The sequence below is a fragment of the Pempheris klunzingeri genome, chromosome 17 (assembly GCF_042242105.1).
Source record: "Pempheris klunzingeri isolate RE-2024b chromosome 17, fPemKlu1.hap1, whole genome shotgun sequence".
Lineage (NCBI taxonomy): Eukaryota > Metazoa > Chordata > Actinopteri > Acropomatiformes > Pempheridae > Pempheris > Pempheris klunzingeri.
The window spans coordinates 9,634,367-9,659,613 of record NC_092028.1 but is presented as its reverse complement, the minus strand read 5'-3'; the positions used below and the strand labels follow the sequence as shown (position 1 = coordinate 9,659,613).

Sequence of the window (25,247 nt, the reverse complement as noted above, 5' to 3'; positions counted from 1 at the left end):
TGCAAGGGCTCCTATAACGGTTTCAGTCTTCTATCCCCTAACCCAGGTGGGGAAGCGCAGAGGCGGTGTGTTCCTAAAGACCGGCATGGTTGCGAAGAAGCAGAAACACGACACAGAGGTGAGTGGACTTGGTGGTGGTGGTGGTGGTGGTGGTGGTGGTGTCGAATTGAATGGTGCACTTTTGACCCGGCTGTTAATCACCTTGTGCTTCCTCTCCCTCTCACCCTCCAGGCTGAGCCAGGCAAGAGCGATGCTTGGTCAAAGTACATGGCAGAGGTAAAAAAGTACAAAGCCCACCAGTGTGGCGATGACGATAAAACCAGACCTCTGGTCAAGTAGGTTCGAGAGGTGGACGTGAAGCCACAGTGTTTTGAGGGGGAAAACCATCTGGGAGAAGCTCCGGCCAATCCTGACCTTCTCATACTGCCAGTTCGAGAAACCCTTCATCACATTAAGTCTTTCACAAACTGCTTAGATTTACAGACCATTTTCTCTTTTTTGTATCATTTTTGTCTTGCTTGTTATTTGTTGGACTGGTAACTTGATCTGGTGTCAAAAGGTGTTTCAGAAACATAGTGTACATTGATGATTATTGTTGAATTATTTTTCAAAGTTGTCATGCCTGGGTTAAGTTAGGGTTGATTAATTGAATTTGATTTAAGAGCCAAATTAAGGTGTCAATTAAATCTACACTGCCCATTAATGTGTGGTGTTGTGCCTCAGTTCTGTTAGATTCTGTACCAGCTGCATTTGTATTGCAGGGAGTAAAGTGGAAAATGGTACATTTTAAGCTTGCATAAAATTAGTCCATTGTGAAGGGAAAGATTTTAATTAAAAGTAGGTTTGAGTTCTATACACAAACAAATGCATGTACAATGAAAAGGTGTACAGCTCTCATTGAAAGAAAAAGAAAAAAAAAAGCTCAAATTCAATTTGCAGTTTACATTTCTTACAGGTATCAGTGATAATTACATTATGATAAAAACAGCACCAAATAGACACACTGACCATGCATCAGAGAGGGAGGCATACCAAAGGCACACTTTCAGTCCCACTAACCAGACACATCCAAACCCTCATACACACACACACCTAAAAATCCCATTCATTCCTTCTCCCTGTCCACAGTGATATAGGTCTATCTTGTAAACATTGACAAACTGTATTTGTCATTTCATTTAACAGTTCTATGAAGAATAGTATTTAAAAGTTATCAAATCATTTAAAAAAGTTATAGTCAGCTGTGGCATTCATGAAAAGGTTGAGCTGATCTTCTCAGATCAAGTATCTTAAGTGTAACCCAGTCCTCATCCCAGACCTCTGCTGCGAGTGGTCTGTCCGTCTGCCACCCAAAGTCACGCTCCATCCTGATTTGTCCCAACACTTTGTCATTTCATTAGACAGCATCCGCCGGGTGTTGGAATCCAGCGGTATCATAGAGGCTTCCTCTTAGCGTCCCCTCCCTGGCTTTGACTGACATCTGGACGGGAACAATACAGTTCTTGAAATGTCAGTGTAGAGCAGTGACGGACAAAAACAGGCATTATGGAGGACGGCTACAATGACTACGTAAAAAGGCATGCTGCCACCAACAGACGAGCAGAGAACAGGATGAGACGAGAAAAAGGAGGACAACCTAGGACAGAACACCAGACACTTGAGAAGAGAAAAGGAAGGCAGGGGGAGGGAGTAAATGGAGCAGGCTTTGCGGTTGGAGGGAGGAGGTCAGATTTTACCTGAGAAAGCGAGCTGCAAGTGAGGAGGCAGAGCAACCTGAGACCCTGACTGGAGACTCTTATACAGATCTGAGGAGACAGGACAGGGGAACAAGGAGGGAGGTGACAGAGGAACAGACAAAAAATGGGCAGGGGGGGGGGGGTAATGACAGCCAAACAGAGGAGGGGATACAGATAGAAGAAATATGAAGCAGAGCGAGTGACGGGTGGGGTGGGGGTGGGGGTGGGGGTAATCGAAATCGGGTTGGTAGGATAAACAGGAAAAAGAGAAATTTGGGGAAATGAGGCAAACAAAGTGGAATAATGTCAGACTGGAGAAAAACCACAAGCTTACATTTGACACACAATATGGTGATAAAACAAATGGTGCTATAACATGTAACACAAAACAAAGCCTGTACAGGAACAGACAACAGCAGAGCGACCTACACACAGCGCCTGCCTACTGAATGAAAACACACTCCACATTATTATTAGATTTAACACCTGCCCCCAATTTGAAACATATGTGTGGTGCATCATTTTAGCTTCAGTACAGTATTCAGTACAGTATCCCTGTTTCTGCCCTGTGTGGGTCACTCACTCTGGGTCAGGGTGGAGAACGATGCATTGCTACTGGCTGCAGAGCCGCTGGCTGCCGTGCTGGAGCCTGCCGTACCCAGTGAAGGCAGGTTTAGCAGTGGGGGGAACTGGAAGGGCAGGGATACGGGCACCAGGCCCCCCAGCATCCCAAACCCCAGGGGAAGAGACCCAGGTGAGCTGAGCAGACTGCCGCTACCTGCCGTGGAAACCTGCGCACAAGAGTGAACATCCTTACAAGCCACACATTTGTGTGTGCTGTGTCAAAAAGCACAGTTATTACATTCATAAGGAGAAGTAAAATGAACAACATCTACAATATCTTATTCTGATAACCTTGTTTACTTCTTCCCAAACTTTTCTCATGTGACTTACAGTTCACCCCAGTCACAATAAAATATTTTCCCATGTATGTACTCAGATTAAGTATAAATGACAATGCTGCATTGTACAACAACTCTATCAAAAAATTTAAGCACAAGAATGAGTATTATCGGCACAAAATTACCAAAAGCTGCTGCTTTTTGAAAGATTGATTGATCGAAATAAAACTTAAATGGCTACACACCACTAAGGGCAAGGGCACGTTTGTGATTTGGGTGAACTGACCCTTTAAATGAATTCAACCTCAGTTTTAGTTTGGCAATAAGACTAGTGCTCATTTTAGGTGGTATTTACTGCCACTCACTCTGGTGACTCATCATGCTGCTGCAGTCCAAGTCAATGTGCTGAGTGATGATGCATTTGGACAAAACGACTGACGCGCTACAGGTTACTAATCTGGACAATACAAACCTGTGGCAGCTGAGAGGAGACAGATGACGATGGGACAGACGCGACTGGCTTGGCCCCCTGAGGTGTACCGCCCCCTGGCCTCGGACGCTGGCCTGGGTTGGCAGAGGCTGCTGTGGGGGGGGCACTGGATCCTGAATGCTTGCTTATGGATATGGTGTTAATAAGGCTGGTGTTGGTGGTGCTGTTGTTGTTGGGGGTCTTCTGGCTGCCCGGAGGAGTGTAGCTGCCTTGCCCCGGCTTGGTTGCTCCACCTTGGGCACCTGAGAACGGCGGGCGGAACCCTGCTGGGCTTTTGGAGTACTGGTGTATGGAGGGGGTTGCCTGAGACCTGGGGCTTTGAGAGATGGAGGGCGATGCTGAGGTGGTAGTGGTCACAGCGAGGTTGGGCATGCGTGGAGTGAGTTTGACGATGGGTGGGATGCTGCTGTGGGTGGACTTGGTGAGAGTCGCGTGCATAGGGGTGATGAAGTTAGACTGCGGCTGGGGTTGGACTCCAGAGAGCGTCCCTCCAGAAAGGGAGGGCGAGGATTTACTCTGTGGGGTCTGCAGCAGACGAGGCGTCTGGAAGGTTTTGGGGGTCATGTGTGAGGGAGACGAGAGGGTGTGTAGCCGTGACTGAGGCGATGTGATGATGAGTGTGTCGCCACTGTTGGCTTTATTATTATTGCTGCCTTTCAGGAGGCCAGAAGGGGGAGTGGAGAGCCCCATCTTTGATCCTGGGGCCACAAGCGGAGAAGCAGTGGGTGGTGGACGTGGTTTAGGTGGCGACGCTGAGGCAGGCATGTTGACTTTAGCCACACCCAAACCCAAAGTTCTCTGAGTGTTCAGCACTGAGTGTCTGTGCACCTGCACCGTGCCCTTAACGACCCCCATCCCGTCCACCCTCGCTGAGGGCAGAGGAGAGGATGTGATGGAGGGAGGCCGAGACAGAGGGGTAGTGGAAGACGAAGAGGTAGTGATGTAGTGAGGTGCGTTGGAGCTGGGGGTGCTGACAGAGTTCTTTTTCTGCTGCTGGATGAGTGGCGAGGCATGGAGGGAAGAAGAGGGGTTGGTGGAAGTCTTGGGTCCGTCCGGGGATGGGGGGCTGTCCCCGTGGGCCAGGCCCTTGGCCGCATTGCCAAGGATGGCCAGGGCCTGGGAGATGGAGTCCAGGGAGGGAGCGGTCAGATCCTCATCGAGGGAATCAAGACATATGGGCTCCGGTGGTAACTGAGGTGGTCGCTTGGCAACCTGCCCTGCAGGAGAAGGAGTGGCGCCTGCTGAAGGTGTGGAGCGCTGAACCCACACAGCCTCCTGGAAGTACAGATTACACACAAGCAACATGTACACTAATTATATATATAGCCTTATTTTCATAGTCAGATTAAAGGACAGGTTTACATGTTTTCAGGTTTAAGTAATAACATTTGTCACATGTCCAAATGTAGATTTGAAGATGAATTATTCCTCTTTACTGCACTAAGTTCACACATACAAATGCAATGCAGACATGTAATGAGCAAAATAAAGTACAGTCATCTATTTATGAAACACTAACACCTTTAAACTAAAAGTCAAGTCTAACCTTTGGCTTAGCTTTAGGAGTAGGGACCATCTTTTTCTTTGCCCTGGAGTGAAAAAACAACATATGTGAGTGAGAGCAAGCTGGAAAAGATAGAAACTAATTAATGTTAAGTCACATGACTCACGTGTAGCCTGTGAGGTGACCATGAGCCATGATGCTCTCTTTGAACAGCATCCTGTGGACAGAGATAAACATGTCGGTGGCATCCACACAAGAAATATTGCTGCAGGGGGAAACAGCTAGCAAGTGATCATTAGATGGGCAGCACACACGCACACGCGCGTGCACGCGCGCACACACACACGCACACACACAACAGCTGGTTATTAGAATACTCCAAAATGAAATAGTCTCTGTGGAACACACACCTGGCCTGCATCCAGCCTTTAGGCCAGAGAGGTTTAACTTCGGTCTCCATGAAGGCTTTGAGGTAGTCTTCTAGAGACTGAGAGTTCTTGCCCTCGAGCTCATAGCAGCCCAGCTTCACCCGCACCAGGTTACACAGCAACAACCTGGAAAGCACATACAGTCTGTAGTAAGTACTCCATCACTAGAGGGCAAACTGATTGTGATCAGTATGCACACTTAACGGCCACTTGCATGAGCGGTTAACCTCTTCCTCTGTGAAACTGACCTGAGTTTTTCGTCCCAGACGAACTTCTTTCGAGGGCCCATCACCCTCTTCCCTGGTTTCTCTTCATCGTCGTCCTCTGACCCATTTTTCTCTCCCTCCTCAGACTGCTGCCTGTGAACACAGAAATAAACATCACGTGTCAAAGTACCTGCAGAAACGATGTTGAAAAGACAGAACTGAGTGTGAATATCATTAATGAAACATACGAGCCACAACGGGTCTCACAGCATGTCCTTACTTTGCCACTTTAGCGATACAGTCCATGTTGTATCGAGCAATCTGCTCGGGCATCACGCTGCACACTGCCAGTTTCAGCTTCAGCAGGGGCGTTCGGAGGCGGTCATCCTGGGCGACGGGGGTGAGCACAGTCAGAAATCGCACGCACATATGCTGGGCAGCACATTCATGTGCTAAATATAGACGTGGATAATAGGCCAGAGAGGTAACAAGCAAACCCAGCAGTGATAAAAAAAAAAAAACAATGACTTGCCCCTCACACAGTTACAGTTGGACGCACCTGCTAGCTAACAGGTTCTTACTACTGCTTCTGTCCTGTCAAATACCAGCTCACATAAGCCTCCAGGCTTCGTTAGCTATCAGTTTAATGACACAAACATCCCTGTGACGAATCTAGCAACACCTGGCCGTTCAGTTCTGCAGGAAACTATTTAAAGCATCAAATGTCCTTAAAAAACTGCTATCTAATGAGCACGCTGCAGAAAGTAGTCCTGCTCAGCTGCGCTGTGGTCTTAGAATAATATTACTCACACACACCTGTATGTTGAGGCTGAGCTTCTTAAGGCGTTTGAGCAGAGCTTCTTTATTGCAGGGCACAAAGGCCTCCAGGTGAGAGTAGACGGCTGAACGCACCTCAGAGGGCTGCTCCTGAACCTGCAGCTCAATACTGACACACACACAGAAGTCAGAGGTTTGCATATTGTTTATATACCAATCTGCAAAAGTGGAAATGTGAATGGTACTCACTCCAGCAGGATGTTGTTCATGTCCAGCGTGAAGAATTTCTTCCTGCCCTCTTCATCAAACAGACGGGACGCCTGCGTCAAGACACACTTTGTTAGTCCAGTTCACACTGCTGGCAGAATGTGTCACAGACTTGGAAAAACACAGCTATCAAAAAAATGGTGACGATATTAAATGTTTAACTTCTTTGTTCTAAATCTACCACTATTCTGATAAATCATTAACATGATCTACTTCCAGCTTCACAAATTAGTTTTTTTTTTTGCTTGTCGTTGGTTTTATAACATTATAAATTAATCAATTGTTGGCCTTTTCATTATTTTGTGACATTTTGTAGACAAAACAAATATATCACCTAATCTAAAGCACAGTCTGCAGATTAATCAATAATGAAAAGAATTTCTAGCTTTTCTGCTAATCTTAAATGTGTTCCATTGGGCGTACCGCTCTCAGGTCCTCGATGCGCTTTGTGAGTGGGCCTGGGAGTCCGCTGGGAAGAAGAGGAGGGGTCAGCACATTCCCCTGTGCCGCTCTGCTGCCACCCGTTTTATGTCCCGCCCCAAACGAGCCGTTCTCTCCCTGCAGCGGACTGGAGGGCTGAGGGGAGTCCAGCATCCCAAAGTCCAGGTCACCCATCATGTCCTGCAGGATGTCGTTATTGGCCGAGCCCAGCAGTGACATCACAGCTGGGTCTGCTGACAGGTCGGTCATGTTGCAGTCATTGCCGCCGGCAGCCTTGGTGTGGGTGCTGAGGAGCGCACTATTGGTGCTGGGCACTTTGGTGTTGGGTCGCTGCAGGCCGGCTGTGGACAGGTTCTTCTTGCGCATCTCCTCCTTCTCCCTGGTGAAGCGGCGCAGCATGTTGGCCAGGTGGAGAGAATCCTTCATCAGCTTCTTCCTCTTTTTCTTCTCTGGCCGATGAACATTCAGGGCGGAAACTCTGCTGGGACGGACGGCATAAAAGGAAGACAGACAGATTTAACTGGCTGGTGCAGAGAACATGCAGCGAGTTCAGGGTGCTGATGGGTCACTGTGTTCCAGTATTATTCCAATCAATATACAACTGCACTTAAATTAATCTACATGTTTAACTGCACCACCACACACACACACTTGGGAATAAATTAAATATTCTATGCACGGGAAACATTGGAGAAACAACAGGCCTGAGATGAAACACTGAGGAAATTAAATCCTCACCCGGGCTTTGGTACTTTATTCTTTCTGGGTTTCTTCTCTTCCAGAATACCACCATCTTGCTTTTTCCTGCGTTTTTTAATCACCCGCTCCTCACCATCTTTCACCTTCTACAAACAGATGCAAAATATTCAGGTTATTAATATGGTACAACAGTCATTTTCAGACCAAATGTGACACATCTGACTACTTGTGTACAACCTGCCTGTATGTAAATGTCACTATGCGTTCATAATCAGAGGGCAGAGAATGAAGAACCTACTTTGAAGTGATTATCCTCCGTGCCTGCATTTTCCCCCTCAGAGTCAGACGCTGCTCTGAACTGCAGAGTGCCTGTGTTGATGTAGAAGCCTCCATGTTTTGTGGTGAGAGAGGCCGGTACCAGCTCGTCATACTGAGGCCAGGAGAGAAATATAATTACGGTTAGTTTTCCTCCACTACTGCGCGCTGCTCCAAACCCTCTACCGCTGCTCAGAAAAACAACAAAAATTACACTGCTGTTGTCCCAAATGTATTCCACATGATAATTAACTGTATTCACTTTAAGCTAATCTTTGTGCTACCAGAAAATGATATAAAATGAGCCGACAAACGGCGACTTGAGAGAAGGAATGCTCCGATCAAACTTAACAAAAGAGCAACAGATGTTTTCTCAAGGATTTTAAACTTTAGTTTTTGTTTTCTAAGATTGTTTTAAACCGCAAATCAGTACTTTTTCTCCAAGCAGTATTTTATTTCCTTTGCACACTGTATTTTGGGACAATGCTGTCCACTACTGGTCAGAAAATGTGTAAAATGAATAAAACTGATAACTATGAGTACACTTCATTGTGATACTCCTCCAGTGGGATCAGGTGACACAGTCAAAATGCATTTAAATACATTTAAATTGTATGTAGGAAGTGAAACTGGGATACAATGAAGATCAATGGTGTCATTCGATCCCAGTTCACTATAGAACATTACATATTTCATTAAAAATCAAAAACACCCCCCCAGAACAAAGATTGTAGGGGCACTTGACAATGTTGCTGTTTTTTCTTTTTCATTTTAAAGTGTGGGTGTGTGTCTTAATAGACAAGAAAGTGATGTGTATTCATCAGAAAGGGAACTCACCGCCTCTGAATTGTCTATGAAAGGGTCGGTCTCATCATAGCCATAGCCAATGTCAATGAGATCCTGCATCCTGTCCCTTTTCTTCTTCTTAGTGGCACCACCCTGCAAACAGAGGGGAGGCAAAGGGACAGAAATGTCCATGTTACACATGCTTCTGCATGCGCAGCATCCACACAGCCTGAGCTGCAACAATATCGTCATGTATCTTTAGACTGTAACACTCACATATTTGCTCTCAAATTTCTTGGCCAGCTGCTCTACTTCCCGTCTCTCTCGGTCATCATCAGCAAAGGGGTCATTGGGGTCCAGGGGAGGGGTGAGTCCTTTAGGGACTGTTGAACCTGCAAGCTTTCCCTGAGGAGAACAATGACATTGGGAAAGGAATGAAACGAGAGCGAGGGGTCTGTTCTCACAAATGAATATGAACCTTAGCAATGAGGTCTTCTTTTAACAGGGCGCTCGGGCGATTTTACTCATGAAGTTCAGTTTCAGTTCTGCTATTTAAAATCTGAGAATGTCTGTATTACAAAACGGGGGCATGCAGTTTAAAGGATGTTATATCGGAGTATTGGTAATTAAGAGATTCTGACTTGTAAGGAGTCAACAAAGTTGTAATTACAACTTGCAAATACTTTTCTGACAGCACCTGAGCAAATAGGAACACCTCCCATGAGCCATCTGATGAATGATGTGTTGTGTTTTCACTGCACAGTGTTTGGAACTCTCACTCAACCAACCGTGCAAATACACGTTTGTCTTGAGTTGCTGTTGTGACACGAAGGTGGGAATTCAAATAATCTCTCCCATTCCTCCCACATAACCTGAATGCAGCATCAACCAAGCAGTAAAGCAGGTCTAACAGAAGAGGACGGTCCACACTTTCACTCATACAATGGACTAATAATCAGGAATGTCAATTTTCTGTTACACGGAAGTCCCCAAATATTAAAGAAATACACTACTAAAATCGCCAGATTGCCCCTTTAACGTGTAACTTTGGCCCATGGATATTGTAGGTAAACACTGAGCATAAGAACAGCAGCTGTTCACCGGGTCACAATTTACACTCTTCAGTAAGAACATCTCAAAGTGAGACACCTCGACCTCACAGAGCTCCTGACGTGGTGCCAGCTTAGGCCCCTCATCATGGTGCCCACTGCGCGTCCCTGCTCCCTCCTAACCTGAGAAAGAGTTGAGTTGACCAGCTCGCCGTAGTTGAACTCCGCGGACCCTCGCTCGTTCGGCTCGGTCAGCGGGAGGTTGAGGCGGACGGTGGGTTTCGCCTCCTCGGTCTCGGCATCGCCTCCCGTCGTGTTCCCAAACAGACCTCCGCCACCTCCTGACCCGACATTCGCCGCGGCACTTCCACCTCCATCTCTCCCAAAAGTGATGTCGACGGCCTCATCTTCGCGGCGGCGTTTCTTGGTGGACTCCGGGGTCGGCGGCGAGGTGCTGAAGGATGAGATGGTGACGAACGGCACTTTCCTCGGCTCTGCCATTTGACGCTCTCCGTCCGACGACCGGGGCACGTAAAACGGGGAGCGCCGCACTCCTCTGAGCCGTCGCTGGCTGCAAAGCTAAACCTGGAGACGGCCGACAAGTACAGCTAGCTAGTTGCTCTGCTAGCTCGCTAGCTTCCTCAGAATGAGTGCTGCAAGCAACACTATGACTTTTATCTCCTCTTAGCCCGTATTAATCCATATAGTAGTATCCGTGGCACAGACCCCGTCACCTATGAGGGACTTAAACAGTGAGAAATCGCAGTTTTGAGTGCTTCCATGAAATTGGTGGTTAGCTATCGCAAGGAGGATTCTGTAGTAGCCATCTTGATCATTATTATCATTATTCAGTGGCTGGGCGTGCGTACGAAAAGAAAGCGGAAGCCGGGGAGGAAAGGGAACTCCGTCTGACCAATCACAGAGCTGAAACACGCCCACCTGACACACTAGCGCGAATGTGGAGGAGATGATTGTTCTGCGCGGGCGGGATGTCCGGACCCCTGAATGCCTCCTTACCGTCTACTACAAGGAGAGCTTTTATTTCTCGTGGCTTTTCTGCTCGTGAAATCCAGAAATGAGACACAACCTCCCACAAAGATGAAAGAGGTGTGCTTCAAAATGATTGTTGAACTTGACAACTTTTCATGAGTTCCCAAGACAACTATCATGAAATGTAAAGTTTGCATTGTTTTTTTTAACAGCAGGGGTTTTGCATTTGTCTGACGCAGTTTAATGAATTATTTTGGAAAAAAGCCCCCCCATATTACTCACTGTGATCACACAGTGTGATGTGATTTAACCAGTGGTTTGATTATTTATGATGGTTTGTGTGTCACGTGTTGCTTCCCACCTGCTCAGTGTTCTTTCTGGTGAAGCTGAAAAGTGTCTCCGCCATCATGTCTGGTAAATATCTGATTTCATTTAGGAAGTGAACAGTTTACTACACTGACAGTGCACAGTAAACTGTATACCACAGTAAAGCTCAGGGAAAGTCCCTCTCAAATGAAGTGATTTCATGGCTGTAAGATAATTCAGGATCTCACAGGAGCAAAAGTATAAAACTCTATACAGTGTAAAGTGTTTCCTCGTCAAGGTTTTTACTAGATTGTTAAGGGCTTGATAGGGATAAAGTGCACCACAAAAAGCAATGAGTGTCCTAGATTAGGAATGTTCTGGTAGCCTCGTCCTTCATGCAATCCAAACCATGCATCAAGTATCAACTGTAACATTTTAAGAAAAGGCAGTAATTTAGGCAAACAGCATTTGTTCAAGTTACAGGTAAAGCCCAGATTTATGTACAACATTAAGTCTGTTGGTTATGGTTCCTCTGATCTGCCATGATCTCTAATGAAAATCAGTTGGGCTGTTTTAAAGCCATATGCAACATTCTGGATACTTAAGACATGTCTAGTATGACCAGCCCTCTGGATTTATAGTGCTTGAGAAAGTCCTGGGCTTACTGTCTAAAACACTCATGTTCTCCATTTTGTCTTTAGTGGTCATTATTGCACTGGAACATTATTCTCTTCACATTCCAGCCATACACTAGTGGTATTAAGGGGTTTGCCGTCATACTACGCTGAATGCAGCAACACTGGTGTATTCACAGTATCAGTATTCATTGTTCTCACGCTTTAGCTGTATTTGAAGCTGATAAAAGGAATATTAGACCAACTTCAGTAATTATTAAATGAATCAGCAGAACAAAGGTCAAGTGTAGAAAAACACTTTTATTGTTGCCATTGTCAACGATTTAAGACCAGTCAGAAGTGGCGCCACCCCAGTCAGATGCCTGAGCAGTGGGGGCAGTGGACCAGTCCTCTGTGGCAGGCTGAGTACTCCAGTCTTCTGCGGGAGAAGAGGAACAAACAAAATCAAGTTCAAAGCATTGAGTATAATATTTTAGATGTTTAGATAATTTGAGATTAATGCAAATCAGAAAACTCACCTGTCTTGACAGCTGGAGCCGCCGCTAACAAAGAATCAGAGAGGCAAGTGTCAAATATGATAAACATTAAATTGCAGTTTTGAATATATATCAAGATTAGTTACTCAAAGTGAAATCTAGTCATCTTACCAGCAGGGAACTGCTGGATGGGCACAGATGGCACAGCAACACCCTCAGACCAGTCAGCCACCTCAGGCTGGGTGAACTCAGCAGCAGGAGCGCTCCATTCACCCTGGAACTCCTCCTTTCCAACAGCCTTCTCAGCTGCAGCCTGCTCCTCCTTCTCAATCTGCATTGGAAAAAAAATCAACTCATGTAACCACTGCACACAGTAACCTCAAACCACTGCACCCTTTTCTCAAAGTGCATTGCATTTGTCCTACCTCCTCAGGGTCCCTGTAGAAGTACAGATCTGGCATGACCTCCCATGGGTGCTCCCTGGAGATGGTTCCCCTCATCCTGAGAACCTCCCTGGCCAGCATCCACCACATCAGACCCACAGAGTGGTGACCCTGTAACACAGATTGGTAATGGATAACCGCTGTGTAAAATCCACACCTCCAGTGATTTAATTATACCCAACATTTAATATTTGAAAAAAAAGAGCGACATATGTTCAGCTTTTTGTGGCAAGACCTCCACCTCCACCCCCCTGCGTGGTTCAGAGAGGGGATGTGACAGGCCGAGCATTTTTATTTGGCACACATCCTACACCCAGCACTGCACAGACAGGACAGCGCCGGGCTCTAACAGTGTGCAAAATGGATCAGCACATTCACAGTATAAGTATGAAAACAAACACAAAAATATGTCAATGCAGTTGGTTGTTTTCAGTTCGTCTCACCTTGTTGTTACAGGGAATGGAAATATCCACATATCTCAGTGGGGAGTCAGTGTTGCACAGGGCAATGGTGGGGATGTTGACGTAGGAAGCCTCAGTCAGTGGCTGATGGTCAGCACGAGGGTCTGTAACGATCAGGAGGCGGGGCTCCCTGAAAGCTGCCTGGATCTGATTGGTGAATGTACCAGGGGTGAAGCGACCATGGAAGGTGGTGGCACCGGTGGCAGAGGCAAACTTCAGCACTGCCCTCTAAAGTGGCCAGAAAGAACAAATTAGAAACAAGATCTCAGTTGAATTTTGATGATTACTTTCATTTTGCAAATTTAATTGTGGCTCAGGTCACTATCAAACCCCAGTCATGGGACAGCAGTCCTCATGGTGTTAGCGAAAACCCGGCACACTCACTCTTGCACACTTCCGACACCTGAACACCGACATCAGTGCCCGGCTTTAACCGTGTGCATAACCTAGTTAACCCCAGTATAGCAAGATGATAATTTAGACAGCAAATCTGTCTTATTTTACCTGTCCAGTGTTCCTGGAGGAGATGACGCACACATCAGCTGGGTTTTCAATGGCAACAATGGCCCTGGCAGCCAGCAGCAGCTTTTCCCAGGTCTTCTTCAGGTTAATGATGTACACACCTGGTGATTGAGGGGGAAAAAACCACAGCATCAAGAGAAGTTCTTACATTGGTCAAGAATTATCTGCACGAGTGTAACCACAGCGGAGAGCCTTTCCACCACTCACCGTCGCTTTTTCTCTTGTAGACGTACTGCTCCATCTGGAAGTCCAAGTTGGTGCCTCCCAGGTGGGTTCCTGCTGCCAGGAACTTCAGCACATCCTCCTCCTTCATTTGAAGGACATCCAGACCTCCGGACATCGTGACCGCTTTCCCTGCGTTACGAGTGAGATGGGAGAGCTGGGGAAAGAGACAAAAACAACACTGGTCAGACCATGAAGAGCAGGTTTGTGTCAGTGTTGGCTCAGTGTGAACAAGCAGTTTTGACTAAAAACGTTATTTACATGATGCCTCAGATTAAGTCTTAAGCCTCAGCGTTTCCTGCCTTAAACTCTGAAACTGATGAGATTTCAGCGTCTTAGTCAGAGGGAAACTTAAAGCATCCGGGTTACGGGCGGCCTTAGAGAGCGTAAAACCACGTTGTACTCCAAGTATGCGCTCACTCCGTCTGATTCTTATCCATCTATGGCGCTTTGCAATTATATTTCATTTGGCTAAGCTGCCACAATACAGCCTGATAAGTATTATAAGTCCGGCGCTACAAGATCACTGCGTTATGAGCGCGTGTCGATGGCTAGCACGTTAGCTTTGGACATTAGCATCTTCTACTTAAAGATATTTGAACACGATAAACACTCGACAGACAGGCCTCGTGCTGGCCTACGGCGTGCTTTATGAACAGTCTATCATTAGTTTGTCTTCTTGGCGTCATTTAAACGTTTATTACCAAAAAGCGACAATTTAAAAACTCACCACGAAACAACGCCGTATGGAAATCTGACCACACGGTGAAAAAGAGGGCGCTGGGAGGAAATGACGCAGTATAAATACTACATTTCCAAGCCTGTGATTGGTCGGTTTTTGTGCACGGGGCGGATGTAGTTGCGTAGACTCGCCGGTAGGAGGAGCTGGATGTCATGTGCTGGAGTGATGGGAGCGCAGCTGACCTCAGGTCGGATCACGGAATCCCATATTAAGACAATGGAGATGGAAAGACCATATTAAGACAGTGCTGAGACGCTGACTTCTCGGTGAAAGACTGACCTGTGTGGCAACTATATTTGCTAGAGATAAAAAGTTCCAGGCAAAGGGGACATAATATGTACACAATGACACAGCGCGTTGAGAGATAATTTCAAAGAAACATGTTTCATGTGCAGAGAGTTTATTATACTGTATTATACAGTGACAGACACTGTCAGCGGTGGAAGGTAACCACTCAGTACATTTACTGAGGTAAAGTATAGTTTTCAGGTGCTGCTTCACATTTCTACTCCACATGTTAGAGACAAATACTGCACTTTTTACTCCACAACAAATACATTAAGATGTAATTTTATTGATCAAGATGAATATTTATTTATGCCCCTTGGAGAATTCACCACCTATCCTGCAGTATCTAAAGTAATGAGCTTAATGTGATGTACACATTAATCATTATGTTCCAATAATATAATATACATCATTCTGAAATGGGCCACTCTGCATTGTGAGTATTTTTACTTTGGGCACTTTAAGTATAGTTTGATGGCTTTTAGTTAAGTACAAGCTCTAACTGCTTTTTCTGTCACTTAACACTATGGACTGAACAGACACACAGGAACGTTCACTGGTAATGATGTGTTTAGTCAAAACTTAGGTTTTGGATGCATGTCAAGGACATCAGAGGCAATCTTACAAATAAGGCTGTGAAGGAATGGGGCGATGTGTCACATGGCGCAGCAACATGTTTTCAGGGAAAAATCTGTCGACACATACTGAGTCGTTTTAATCGATGTATTATGCTAATTCAAAGCAAAGACATTAAACCTGCAATTTTGTATTATTTCTATGTCAAGTTATGGTCCATAAACCTGACACAAATTCACACATTGTGTGAAATCCCACATGGAATGTCAAACTTGGGAAAAAAAACTCCCATTATTCACATAATAAAGAGGTTTATGTATCTCATAAACTGCTAAATATATTTGGAGACAAAATCAAATATTATGGGAATAGAGGAAGATGTTTAATGGTTATATTTTCTCTAAGTGGAGCTTTAATGAATAATTAACCTGGCTGCATCAGCAGATAGCTCACCCTAATTAGATTAATGTCTTACTTTAGCGTGACAGTCCTACACTCCTAGTCCTTATTTCCCATTTGTTGTCAAGTCAACACTCCCCCCTCTGCTGCTTATCTCTGTCTCACAGTGCTCTGATAAGTCTTTGGTCTTCATGTTCTGGCAGTCTGCTGCAATATGCTGAGCAATACGTCTCTCTAATCTCTTGGAAATGTCTGTAACAGTTTTACACCACAGCTGAACCACTGAGAAATCCCACTTTGCAGAGTCAGCCATTGTTTTATATCCTGTTTAATTAATGAGAGAATGTTTATTTTTAAGAAAGTGGTTATCCCTTCTGGTCTTGGTCCTTTAGATTTAGAGAGGACTTTAGGTTATTTGTATCTGGTCAAATTTCAGGGGTGGAAATGAACTAAAGTATTAAAAATTAATCGTTAAGTATCAAAATTAGTCATTTCTGGTTCTGCACACATGTGGGACACAAAGGGAAGACTGGGTTGAAATCAGCTTAATATGAAGTGTGTTGTGTCACGTTGACCTCTGCCCAGGCTGGGCCAAGTATTCAGTATGTCATGAGACCACGCTGCCATATCTGCACTACAGCACTTCAGAGGTCAGCCACACTTCAGGCTACAAACACGGGGAAGTTAACATCAAGATTCATGGTCCACGGAGGTGTATTGTACAGTGTTTTATTTTCATAAACATCCTACATTAAAAAAAAAAAAAAGATTCAACACTAACAATTTACATCAAATTGCATGTCAAACAAATATCAAAACAGAAATAATTTTTAAAAGGCAGAAGAATGTATTAGGAGCACATATTTTGTTGTACAAAAATATTATAATATAAATATACATTGTTATTGGAGCAGTATTTAAAGAGTCTGCCCAGGTTTTAAACTGTGCCATGACAGAACTGCTAGGGGTTAAAGTGCATTACAGAAGTCTGAACTGGATCTGGGACATGGTCTTGAGTAACGATGGGTTGGGCGTCACTGCAGTCTTTTTCAAAAACATGGGAAACCTCACTTTCACGACTCCAAGTACTCACGAAAGATCAGAATTTTTTAAAGTCATTCAGACAACGAGTTCGCTCACCAGATTCACATTTTATGTCATTGATGTTCTCATGAGCAAAAAAAACAAAAACGTATTACTGTCCTCACTCTGTGACTTGATATTAATCTTATTTTTTTTCCAAGCTTCTCGTCATGTTACCCCTCAGGACTTCAGTCCGACACGATTCATCATCTGCTCATACACTGTCCATGCCATGGCGGCCATCATGGTCCTCCTCAGAGCCCGTGGGACCGCCCCTCTGAGGAACCCCTGGAATCCGTGTTCCTGAGAGACAGAGGCGTCAGACGTGATCATTAATAGTACGATACAGCCACGGCTGTACAGTTAAAACCAGTAGCCAATTAATGCTGGCCTTGAATCCTGAACGGCAAGACAATAATGCAGACAGCATGTTCTGGCGTAACGATCAAAGCAAAAGAGGAGTGAGATAGTTACCACACAGATGTATCTGATAGCTTCCACTGTCCTCAGCTGTGGATTCACTTGGACGTGTGTCTTCACCACATCAGCAGGCTGAGTGATCAGGGAGGCCAATATACCCGCCAGGATCCCACAGCTGAAGTTAGCCAGGGGGGCAGAAGCAGACGTGCTGATTTCTTGGAGGCAGACAAACAGAAGGTATTTCATTCAGACTGTTTCAACCTCTTTAGGTTTAGAATTTTAAACTTACAACAGGTACTGTGCTTTTAAAAAAATAATTACACGCTGCAGGTTATTGAGCATAATAGACTTACCGTTTGGCAATAAGGCCTTGGACTGGCTGTAGAACATGACGTAGATGGCAGAGAAAGGAACATCTCTGAGGAGAGTGGCCATCAGGCCAGAGAACAGAGCTGCAGGACCTTCAGTCTGACACACACTGCGCAGAGCTCCAGTCACACTCCCATAGCTGTACCTGCCACACTGGAACACACACACACACACACAGCTTAAAAACTCACTTGTCCAAATACAGGAAACACACAAAACTAAAATCTTCTTCTATCTTCACTGCTACAAATAAATTCTTCATATGTAGGAGCGTACTGCATATGGATCAGTTTATTATTTCATAGCTATGAAGTGGGATCGGTAGCAGCTCTGCAAAAAGGTCTAAGTGTCTTATTATGCTTCAAACTGAGACGCACACGCACACGCGCGCACGCGCGCACGCGCGCACGCACGCGCGCACGCACGCACGCACGCACGCACACACACACACACACACACACACACACACACACACACACACACACACACACACACACACACACACACACACACACACACACACACACACACACACACACACTTACTTCATAGCGTGTCTTGATGACCGTGACCGGCAGCATGAAGATCCCTGCCACTGTCCGGGCCCCACCTCCCAGCAGCATGGCCTCAATGGCGCGGGGGCTGCTGTCCTGGAAGAAGTGCTGCTTTAGAGAGTAGTAGGTGCTAAAGTAGATCCCCACTCCTGGGATGGTCCGAGCAAAGGACTAGAGGAGCAGAGGAGAAAAGGCAGTATTAAATGTATTGTACTGATGCTTTTGCAACACTGTTCTCAAAACCTTTGTGCCATTAAAGAATTGGACACTTGGGGGGGGGATTGAGATGTACTGACCGGTGAGATTCCTTTCCACAGTCCCAGCAGCCTCTCTGTCCGCACCACGTTCAGGAGCACATTCACCATCCCCACTCTGCCAGAACTTAAAAGGAGAATAATGATTATTGCTTTCATGTGGGGCCCACGTGCTGCATGCGTGACACCAAGTTTAGCTGAGGTAAAACTTTCTTTTGTGTGCATCCAGTCAATAAAGCAGCTTTTGGAGGTCACAAAGCATGAAAGCATGTGATGCGAGCTAGTGACACCAATTCAGATAACTTTATTAATCCGCAAGGGACAATTCAACTGTAGCTTTCCCAGCACATACACCCATACATAGAACAGAAAACCAATAATACATGAGTAAGTTAAGGAAAGTATGTTAAGGACAAGGAACAGTAGAAGTTACAATAAGAACCCTAAAATAAATCCCCCCCCCCCCCCCCGCACCCCCCAAGTATGAGAACAGCAATAAAAAGCAATAGATAAGAGAAAGATAGCATATCATAAAATTCTATTGTAACAATGTTTAGCAGCTTAATAGCAGAACTGATAAAGGTAAATCTTCAGGAAATTAATGTAAATAGCACAAAAATGATTTACGTTAACGTGTGTGTGTGTGTGTGTGTGTGTGTGTGTGTGTGTGTGCACAGACTCACCCAGTCTTTGCACTCTGCAAAGTCTGCAGGCGAGTCTTGACCAGGTCGAGAGGCTGGAAAAGCAGCGTGGAGCAGGTCCCACTGAAGGAGCCACACATGAAGGCTTTGACAGCCGGGTGAGCCTGATGAGGAGAGGAGAGGAGAGGAGAGGAGATACAGACAGGAGGTAGCGAATAAATATTTGATTTACAGCATTAACATTGTGTGCTTAAAAAAATCTTTTTAGCAGATAACAAAACTTGATTTGGGATACGTTACACAAAATGATTTTCAAATCAAATCAATTTGCTTTATATCCAAATTCCTTACAGAACTTCTTGCTATATTGTTCCAAATAAATGTTTTAATGTCCTAAAATTACATGAATTCCTCAATTGCCAGTTGTCATCCCTCTCATCCTTTTGTAAGTGATATATTTGGTTCTTTACATTCTTGATACTTCAACTTTCTATAACTTATAAATAAATGCATAAAGATTTGATGCGAGTATATTTCTAGAATCTGAAAAATACTGACTGCACAGGTTAAACTAACCATTTTGATTTTTTTTTTTTATATTATTATCATTTTCACAGCGTGTACACACTGTGCTTGACACAGAATGAACTCTACCGTGTCCTTCCTCATTTCAGCTGTGATGTAACGATACAGATTGCCTTCCTAAGCGTAATAATTCAGCGGGCTTTCAATTGCCGTCCTTAACTTTATCTGCGTCTGTATAACCACCTCTGGACTCCCTCCATGTGTGATCAAGAAAGGTAATATAGATCATCAGTGTGCCAGACTGATAACCAGTCTGACAGGATGCCCCGACCTTGAGTTAGTCGCAATGATAAGAGTGACCCTTCTGCTCAAACCTCATCTCTTACGACTAATCTCTGTTTATTATATCTATATAAAAGTGTACATAACTGTTCTGGCTGGAAGACTCACCAGTGACAGCTCCATAGTTCTTCAGGACGATGATGTCTTCTTATTCGGGCACACAAAATCTTTAGTTTTCCCTCCTCTGGTTGATCTTTCACTCGGCGGTAGTCTCCTCTGAAACGCCTGCACACCTGAACAAATGAGAAGTGTCTCGTCAGTAATGGGGTCAGTTGCTTGTGCAACACAGTCAGAGGGGCATCTCCTCCAGGATGATGATGGAGCCTGAGCACAGTCCTGCTGTCTGTCTCAGATTGCAGATGACACACACACACACACACACACACACACACACACAGGCTTAATATACAGGCCAGCTGACCAACACTATGCCTCATATTTGAGACCACCCGACACACAGCTATTCATTAACTAACCAAGGATGGCTGTGCTACAGATTAGGATGCATCTGATGTACTGCACTCAGTTGCACGTGATGATTGAATGCAGTGTGTGGATGCACTGGAGGTATCTGGATAAGGACGGATTCACGGGAGGTCTAAAAAGTCTGGTGAAACCACGTTGGTCAGTGAATGAATGTTTCGGTTGTAATTTAGTAGAGACACGGTGATAGCAACACGTACTCTGCTTCTACCAAACTGGTAACTGCATAAAAAAGAAAATTAAAGTTAAGAAGTGGTCAGCCAAAACCCGGAACCGAACAACCCGATAAAAACAATATAATTTGATCGGAAGCAATCAAAGATTAGGTGTGCGTTTTTATGATGCTACTTGAATGCTACATGTGGGACCAGGGCCATGTGTTTATATTGAACGAACGGCTTCAACATACTTGCCGTGTGTTTGTCTTACCCTCTGTAGCCTGTGATATCTCAAGCCAGGTGTCGATGTTGGGCTACCAGCATAGTCCTTGAATCTTTCAGAAGCCTTACACGTAAAGGACTCGGTGGATAAGACACGATATTCTTGCTCGACAGGCCTCCTGTGTGGTTAAAAAGGTCTTTTCTTCTTCGGACAGGACAGTAACGTTGTCTAATATTGGCTGCGCACCTTACTTTTTTTTTTTTGTCGCAGTTTACTCTCCGTCAAAGGCGCGAAAAATATCACCAACCACGTTAAAAGTCAGCGTAAATCACTCTGAGCGACTATGACAACCAGAGCCCGGACACACCTGAAGCTCACCTGTCCGAGCAGCTCCGCGCGGTCAAGTCAACTGTGAACACTGACGAAGTGAACCGGCCGGTTCCTGTTTCCACTGCGATGAAGCCCCGCCCACGTGGGAGCAGCTGGTTTCTGATTGGTTAACCGCCGGGCCACTATTTGAATATCAAGTCAGCGCCTCTTAATTGAAATACACAATTTAGTTTGTCTATAATAAGACCTGACATTATTCAATTTGAATGCAATAACAGACCTTTGTGCTACACAATGAACCTTATTCTTGTAATTGGTAAGTGTCACATACGTAAGGCATTTTTTTTAAGTGAATTAATTCAACGTGTTCATGGGTACTTACTGCTATATATTAAGGATTTGTATAATGTAGCCCCTATCTAAGATGTCTTAACTTTATTGATGTCATCATTTTATTATTCATATTATTCTCTTATTATATTTTCACATTTTGTTTATTACCTTGTTGTATTTCAGTTCATATTACTTTATTGATTTTTGCTGCACATCCAAAATGTACTAATCATCAGATGATGGTTTATATTTTGTAGTTTTGAATTCTTTAATAAAAAAAAAAGTCCATAAAGTTCTCACTTTCTGTAAAACTCCATTAAGGAGTTCAACATGCTGTAGAAATAAATATCAGACTGCCACACTTGCAACCAATACCAAACCCTGTTCACAATGCAATTAATTCAATCATGAAAAAAGTATTCGAATTCTGCAAAAAGTCTATTATCATTTTAGAATAGATTTAATATATTTTGATCCTGATAAATAACATTCATCAGGTGTCAAATAAATGTAACTGAATATTAAAGCTGCAAGCAGCGTTGAAGGTCTGAGAATAAAACATGCACTTCCTCCCATCACTGTGTACATGTCTTCAGAGCCGGACAGTCATCAAACTTGTAGAGTGGAGTTACTGCACTTTTAATAATAATATCGAAATTTGTCGCACCTCCAAGGCAACGCCTTTTGATGAAAACTCACAGTTTTCACTACGGACCAACACGGTTCAAAGTCGCTAGTCATTCCTGGCAGGGGTATTAATAATAATAATAGTACATTTTATTTATAGGCGCCTTTCAAAGCATTCAAGGACACCGTACAACACACAGATAAAAACAAACAGTTACATTATCTGTCTATTAAAGACTGAACACTAGTTAGCAAGCAAAGAGGTTGAAATGGGCAACTAAAAGTGGCTGAAATAGTCAAATAATGAAATAGCTCAAAGTAGTGGATAAACAGTCTGAAGTCATTTGCATGTGGATATAATCTCACTGTCATTTCTTTTCAAACTGCCAGATTTCTTCACAGAGCCGTGGCTTTCCTGACCAAATTTGAAGTGGATCTGGTCAACTGGCTGGTCTTGAGACATCATAGCGTGAAACATAGCATTTCCACCAGGTGGCGCTACGACTGTGAATGACTATTGACATGTAGACGTCTTCAGAGCGGGACTCTTATCAAACATGACAAGTTTGGTGCTGATTGGATCATGTACACAACACAACTTCCTGTTTCATGGCGAGACACTGAAGTTTGACAGCTTGCCACGCCCACACTGTTAAAGTTTTGTTGAGACTTTTAATAACTTTTCATCGTTAATGTCTTTTCTAGCAGCTGACCAAGTTTGAAGTGTATCGCTTCAACCCCCTTGGACTAGTTTGTTCATTTATGACCCCTGTAAATCGCCAAAAATTTTGTACATGTACATAAAACACAGTTCCGGGGCTTGAAATTAGGGGGCGCTATGGAGCCATTTTGCCATGCCCATTTGCAAGACCCATAAAATATATCATTTTTCACCACGACTGATGCGTGTGCAAAGTTTCATGAGTTTTCGTGAATGTTTAGGCCCTCAAACTTGCAATTTATTTCGGATGCATTACCTTACATTTCAATAGGGTCCTCGCACCGCTTGGTGCTTGGGCCTAATAATAATTCCTTGCATTTCATTTATGTTTTCGAACCCCTTGGTGCTCAGGCCCCATAGGGTCCTCACACCTCTTGGTGTTCGGGCCCTAAATATTTGAATCCCAAATATTCTAGTAACAGAAAACTAATCCTTCTCAGACACATAAATGTTAAAACGTGTTATTTAAGACACCATCATGTGATTAATGTTTTTGAAGACAGAAACATGCAAGAGAACAAAATACTATGAAAAAATTAGTTCTCACCCAAATCTCTTCATCCTTGTTTACTATATTTGACTGTGGTGGAACCGGTTCTGACTTGCTTGTGCTGTTTGTCTTCTAATGAAAACCCTGACTGCCCTCTGTTGGTGGCAATACATCATTTCATGAACAACTTTGGCTTCTGAGTTCTAGACTTTGAACCTGACATCACATCAGTAAACAGCAGGATGAGAGAATTATAAAGACACAGGAAATTAACATGTAGCAGTTTAGAAAGCTTCTTTAATTGCAATAATACCAACGTTTCTCAACATGATTTCCATTCCAGAGGTGCAGACAGACACACATTACGAAAGAATGTTGGAGATGCAGTTATTTCTCTTTTTTGGATTTCCTTCGTTTTTTTTTGTAAGTGCGAAAAAGTGATCCTTTTAATTGTGAGCCATTATTTCTAAGTAACAACACATTCCTCTCACTTCCCAGCAGTGTGAGCCAAAAGCCGCCCCTGAGCACAGCCTGTGAGGGGTTCACCTCATCTTCACACAAACTGTTCATCTGACACATACATGGTCACATTAACTCTTATCGACTCTACATGAAGGATTATCAGCCAGAGGACATTGTACACAGGTTACAGAGGTGCCTGTACCTCCTGAATCTGCCTTTGTAACAACATCCTCCCTCAACAAGCTGTGCTCCGACAATACAGTGTGTGCTGCGAGTAATAAGCTACCCCACCACCCCATTTCAACTTTACCTTCAACATTAACAAAAACACTGATAGTGATACATGTAAAAAAAAAAAAAAAATCAATGCATGTCCAGAGAAAAAAGCCAGCCACCCTGCCCAGTAGAATGCAGATGCATTTAAGGCCTTAGTGTGTGTTGGCAGTCTGTGCACTTACTAAATGAGCATGTGCACGGTCTTTCCAAAACCTCCAAGCTTCTCCGTCAATGTTTCAAAGAAACACCACACAAATGCAGTGGTTTATAATGTCTTGGCTTTTTTTTTTCCATCTCAGTGCAAAATTAAGAAATTTCAGCACAGTCGCAATCAAATTCCTTCAGTATGCGTCAATGATTCTCCAAATGTGTTGAATCTGCCTCCAATTTTATGTTTCCACATGAAATGTGTGTGTGTGTGTGTATGTGTGTATGTGTGTGTGTCACGTTATTAAGCCCAAAAGCGTAGTCACAAGTACTTACTGCAGCTAAATTGATAGAATACATTTCAGCATATAAACCTTCATTATATACTGAGGCAAGAGCGCGAGCGTAATAAACATGAAGCACTTCCATTCCTACCCATTATAAAAACTTCTGCATAAAATACAATTCTATAGATTGAGATATTACTTTGGTCCCCTTCCAGTAATCCGTCTTCATTTATGAATATTTCTTTCTTTGTTTTCTCCTTCTTCAATTAGAAAAATAGATCCTAAATCAGGACTATTATAACTGGAATGTTTCCTTATAAAAATATCATTTTCTCTTTTTCTTTTCCCAGAGAATGAAAAAGGAAGCAAAAGAACTATGTGTGTTTGTCAGCATGGTGATTGTCCGAGTTTTCTGGCTTGTGTGTGTGAAAGTGTGTTAAGAATGCATAGATTGTCAGTGTTGAAAAGATCAGACAGTCGCAGGACTAAACTTGGAGGAATCGGCCCAATCCCTGCCTATAGTTTCAACAACGTTCTTACGTTTTTGTGTTCCTCGCTGTTCAGTAGGTACAGTAATGTGTGCTTGTGTATGAATTTGGGTCTGTCTATTTATGATGCAGTTCTAAGGAGTCAAGTGGCCTAGTGGCTGTTCATTCAGGCTTGGGCTCAGAGGTCTCGCTCTTGGTCTCACTCTCCTCGTCGCTTTCGATGCCAGCGCGGGGAACAGTGCGGCGCACGGTGAAGGGGAGGTCGCCACGCCTAAAGCAGAGAAAATAAATTAATTAATAAGAGTCATGACAAGAATTCTACATTTATCTGCAGCAGGACATCATACCATGTTATCATCATGTTATAAACTGTC

General features: G+C 44.1%; 5 protein-coding genes across 10 annotated transcripts in view; 1 reads left to right on the top strand and 4 right to left on the bottom strand.

Annotated features, from left to right (window-relative positions):
- The window catches only part of trir (telomerase RNA component interacting RNase), a 93,397-nt gene that overhangs the window by 1,192 nt on the left and 66,958 nt on the right, over nucleotides 1–25,247 (top strand). Inside the window, exons 2-3 of one of the 2 annotated variants that reach the window (XR_011585564.1) lie at nucleotides 47–118; nucleotides 232–402. Coding sequence is in view for 1 of the 2 variants with exons in the window: in XM_070847338.1 (XP_070703439.1) it covers nucleotides 47–118; nucleotides 232–339 (180 nt within the window). In the remaining variant the exon portion in view is untranslated. Of the gene's footprint in view, nucleotides 1–46; nucleotides 119–231; nucleotides 704–25,247 lie in introns of those variants that run through there. The other variant, XM_070847338.1, reaches the window with a different exon arrangement.
- On the bottom strand, nucleotides 817–10,842 carry ubn2b (ubinuclein 2b). Of its 3 annotated transcripts, none has more exons than XM_070847334.1 (17): nucleotides 9,784–10,842; nucleotides 8,828–8,956; nucleotides 8,603–8,704; nucleotides 7,749–7,880; nucleotides 7,490–7,596; nucleotides 6,734–7,232; nucleotides 6,293–6,363; nucleotides 6,083–6,212; nucleotides 5,547–5,653; nucleotides 5,309–5,419; nucleotides 5,043–5,186; nucleotides 4,799–4,849; nucleotides 4,675–4,717; nucleotides 3,111–4,403; nucleotides 2,320–2,527; nucleotides 1,737–1,805; nucleotides 817–1,480 (listed from the first exon to the last, which is right to left on the bottom strand). In XM_070847334.1, exons 1-17 carry the CDS (start codon nucleotides 10,099–10,101, stop codon nucleotides 1,434–1,436), a joined length of 3,561 nt encoding a protein of 1,186 aa, XP_070703435.1. In that variant the 5' UTR covers nucleotides 10,102–10,842; the 3' UTR covers nucleotides 817–1,433. The 3 variants fall into 3 exon arrangements, with proteins under 3 accessions (XP_070703435.1, XP_070703436.1, XP_070703437.1); XM_070847335.1 differs by having other exon boundaries at nucleotides 6,734–7,229; XM_070847336.1 differs by lacking the exon at nucleotides 1,737–1,805.
- rpsa (ribosomal protein SA) lies at nucleotides 11,812–14,450 on the bottom strand. Of its 2 annotated transcripts, none has more exons than XM_070847925.1 (8): nucleotides 14,386–14,450; nucleotides 13,641–13,812; nucleotides 13,416–13,534; nucleotides 12,894–13,139; nucleotides 12,433–12,561; nucleotides 12,179–12,338; nucleotides 12,050–12,073; nucleotides 11,812–11,946 (listed from the first exon to the last, which is right to left on the bottom strand). In XM_070847925.1, exons 2-8 carry the CDS (start codon nucleotides 13,771–13,773, stop codon nucleotides 11,855–11,857), a joined length of 903 nt encoding a protein of 300 aa, XP_070704026.1. In that variant the 5' UTR covers nucleotides 13,774–13,812; nucleotides 14,386–14,450; the 3' UTR covers nucleotides 11,812–11,854. The 2 variants fall into 2 exon arrangements, with proteins under 2 accessions (XP_070704026.1, XP_070704025.1); XM_070847924.1 differs by having other exon boundaries at nucleotides 11,812–11,949; nucleotides 14,386–14,449.
- On the bottom strand, nucleotides 16,374–21,124 carry LOC139216525 (mitochondrial glycine transporter A-like). The gene is made up of 8 exons (XM_070847666.1): nucleotides 20,761–21,124; nucleotides 19,957–20,081; nucleotides 19,024–19,145; nucleotides 18,383–18,467; nucleotides 18,078–18,257; nucleotides 17,517–17,685; nucleotides 17,218–17,378; nucleotides 16,374–17,046 (listed from the first exon to the last, which is right to left on the bottom strand). Exons 2-8 carry the CDS (start codon nucleotides 19,969–19,971, stop codon nucleotides 16,924–16,926), a joined length of 855 nt encoding a protein of 284 aa, XP_070703767.1. The 5' UTR covers nucleotides 19,972–20,081; nucleotides 20,761–21,124; the 3' UTR covers nucleotides 16,374–16,923.
- Nucleotides 23,493–25,247, bottom strand: part of myh9b (myosin, heavy chain 9b, non-muscle) — a 31,707-nt gene continuing 29,952 nt past the window's right edge. For both annotated transcript variants that reach the window (XM_070847611.1, XM_070847612.1), the window contains one exon: nucleotides 23,493–25,144. In XM_070847611.1, the coding sequence (XP_070703712.1) occupies nucleotides 25,036–25,144 (109 nt within the window). In that variant the 3' untranslated portion in view covers nucleotides 23,493–25,035. The remainder of the gene's footprint in view (nucleotides 25,145–25,247) is intronic.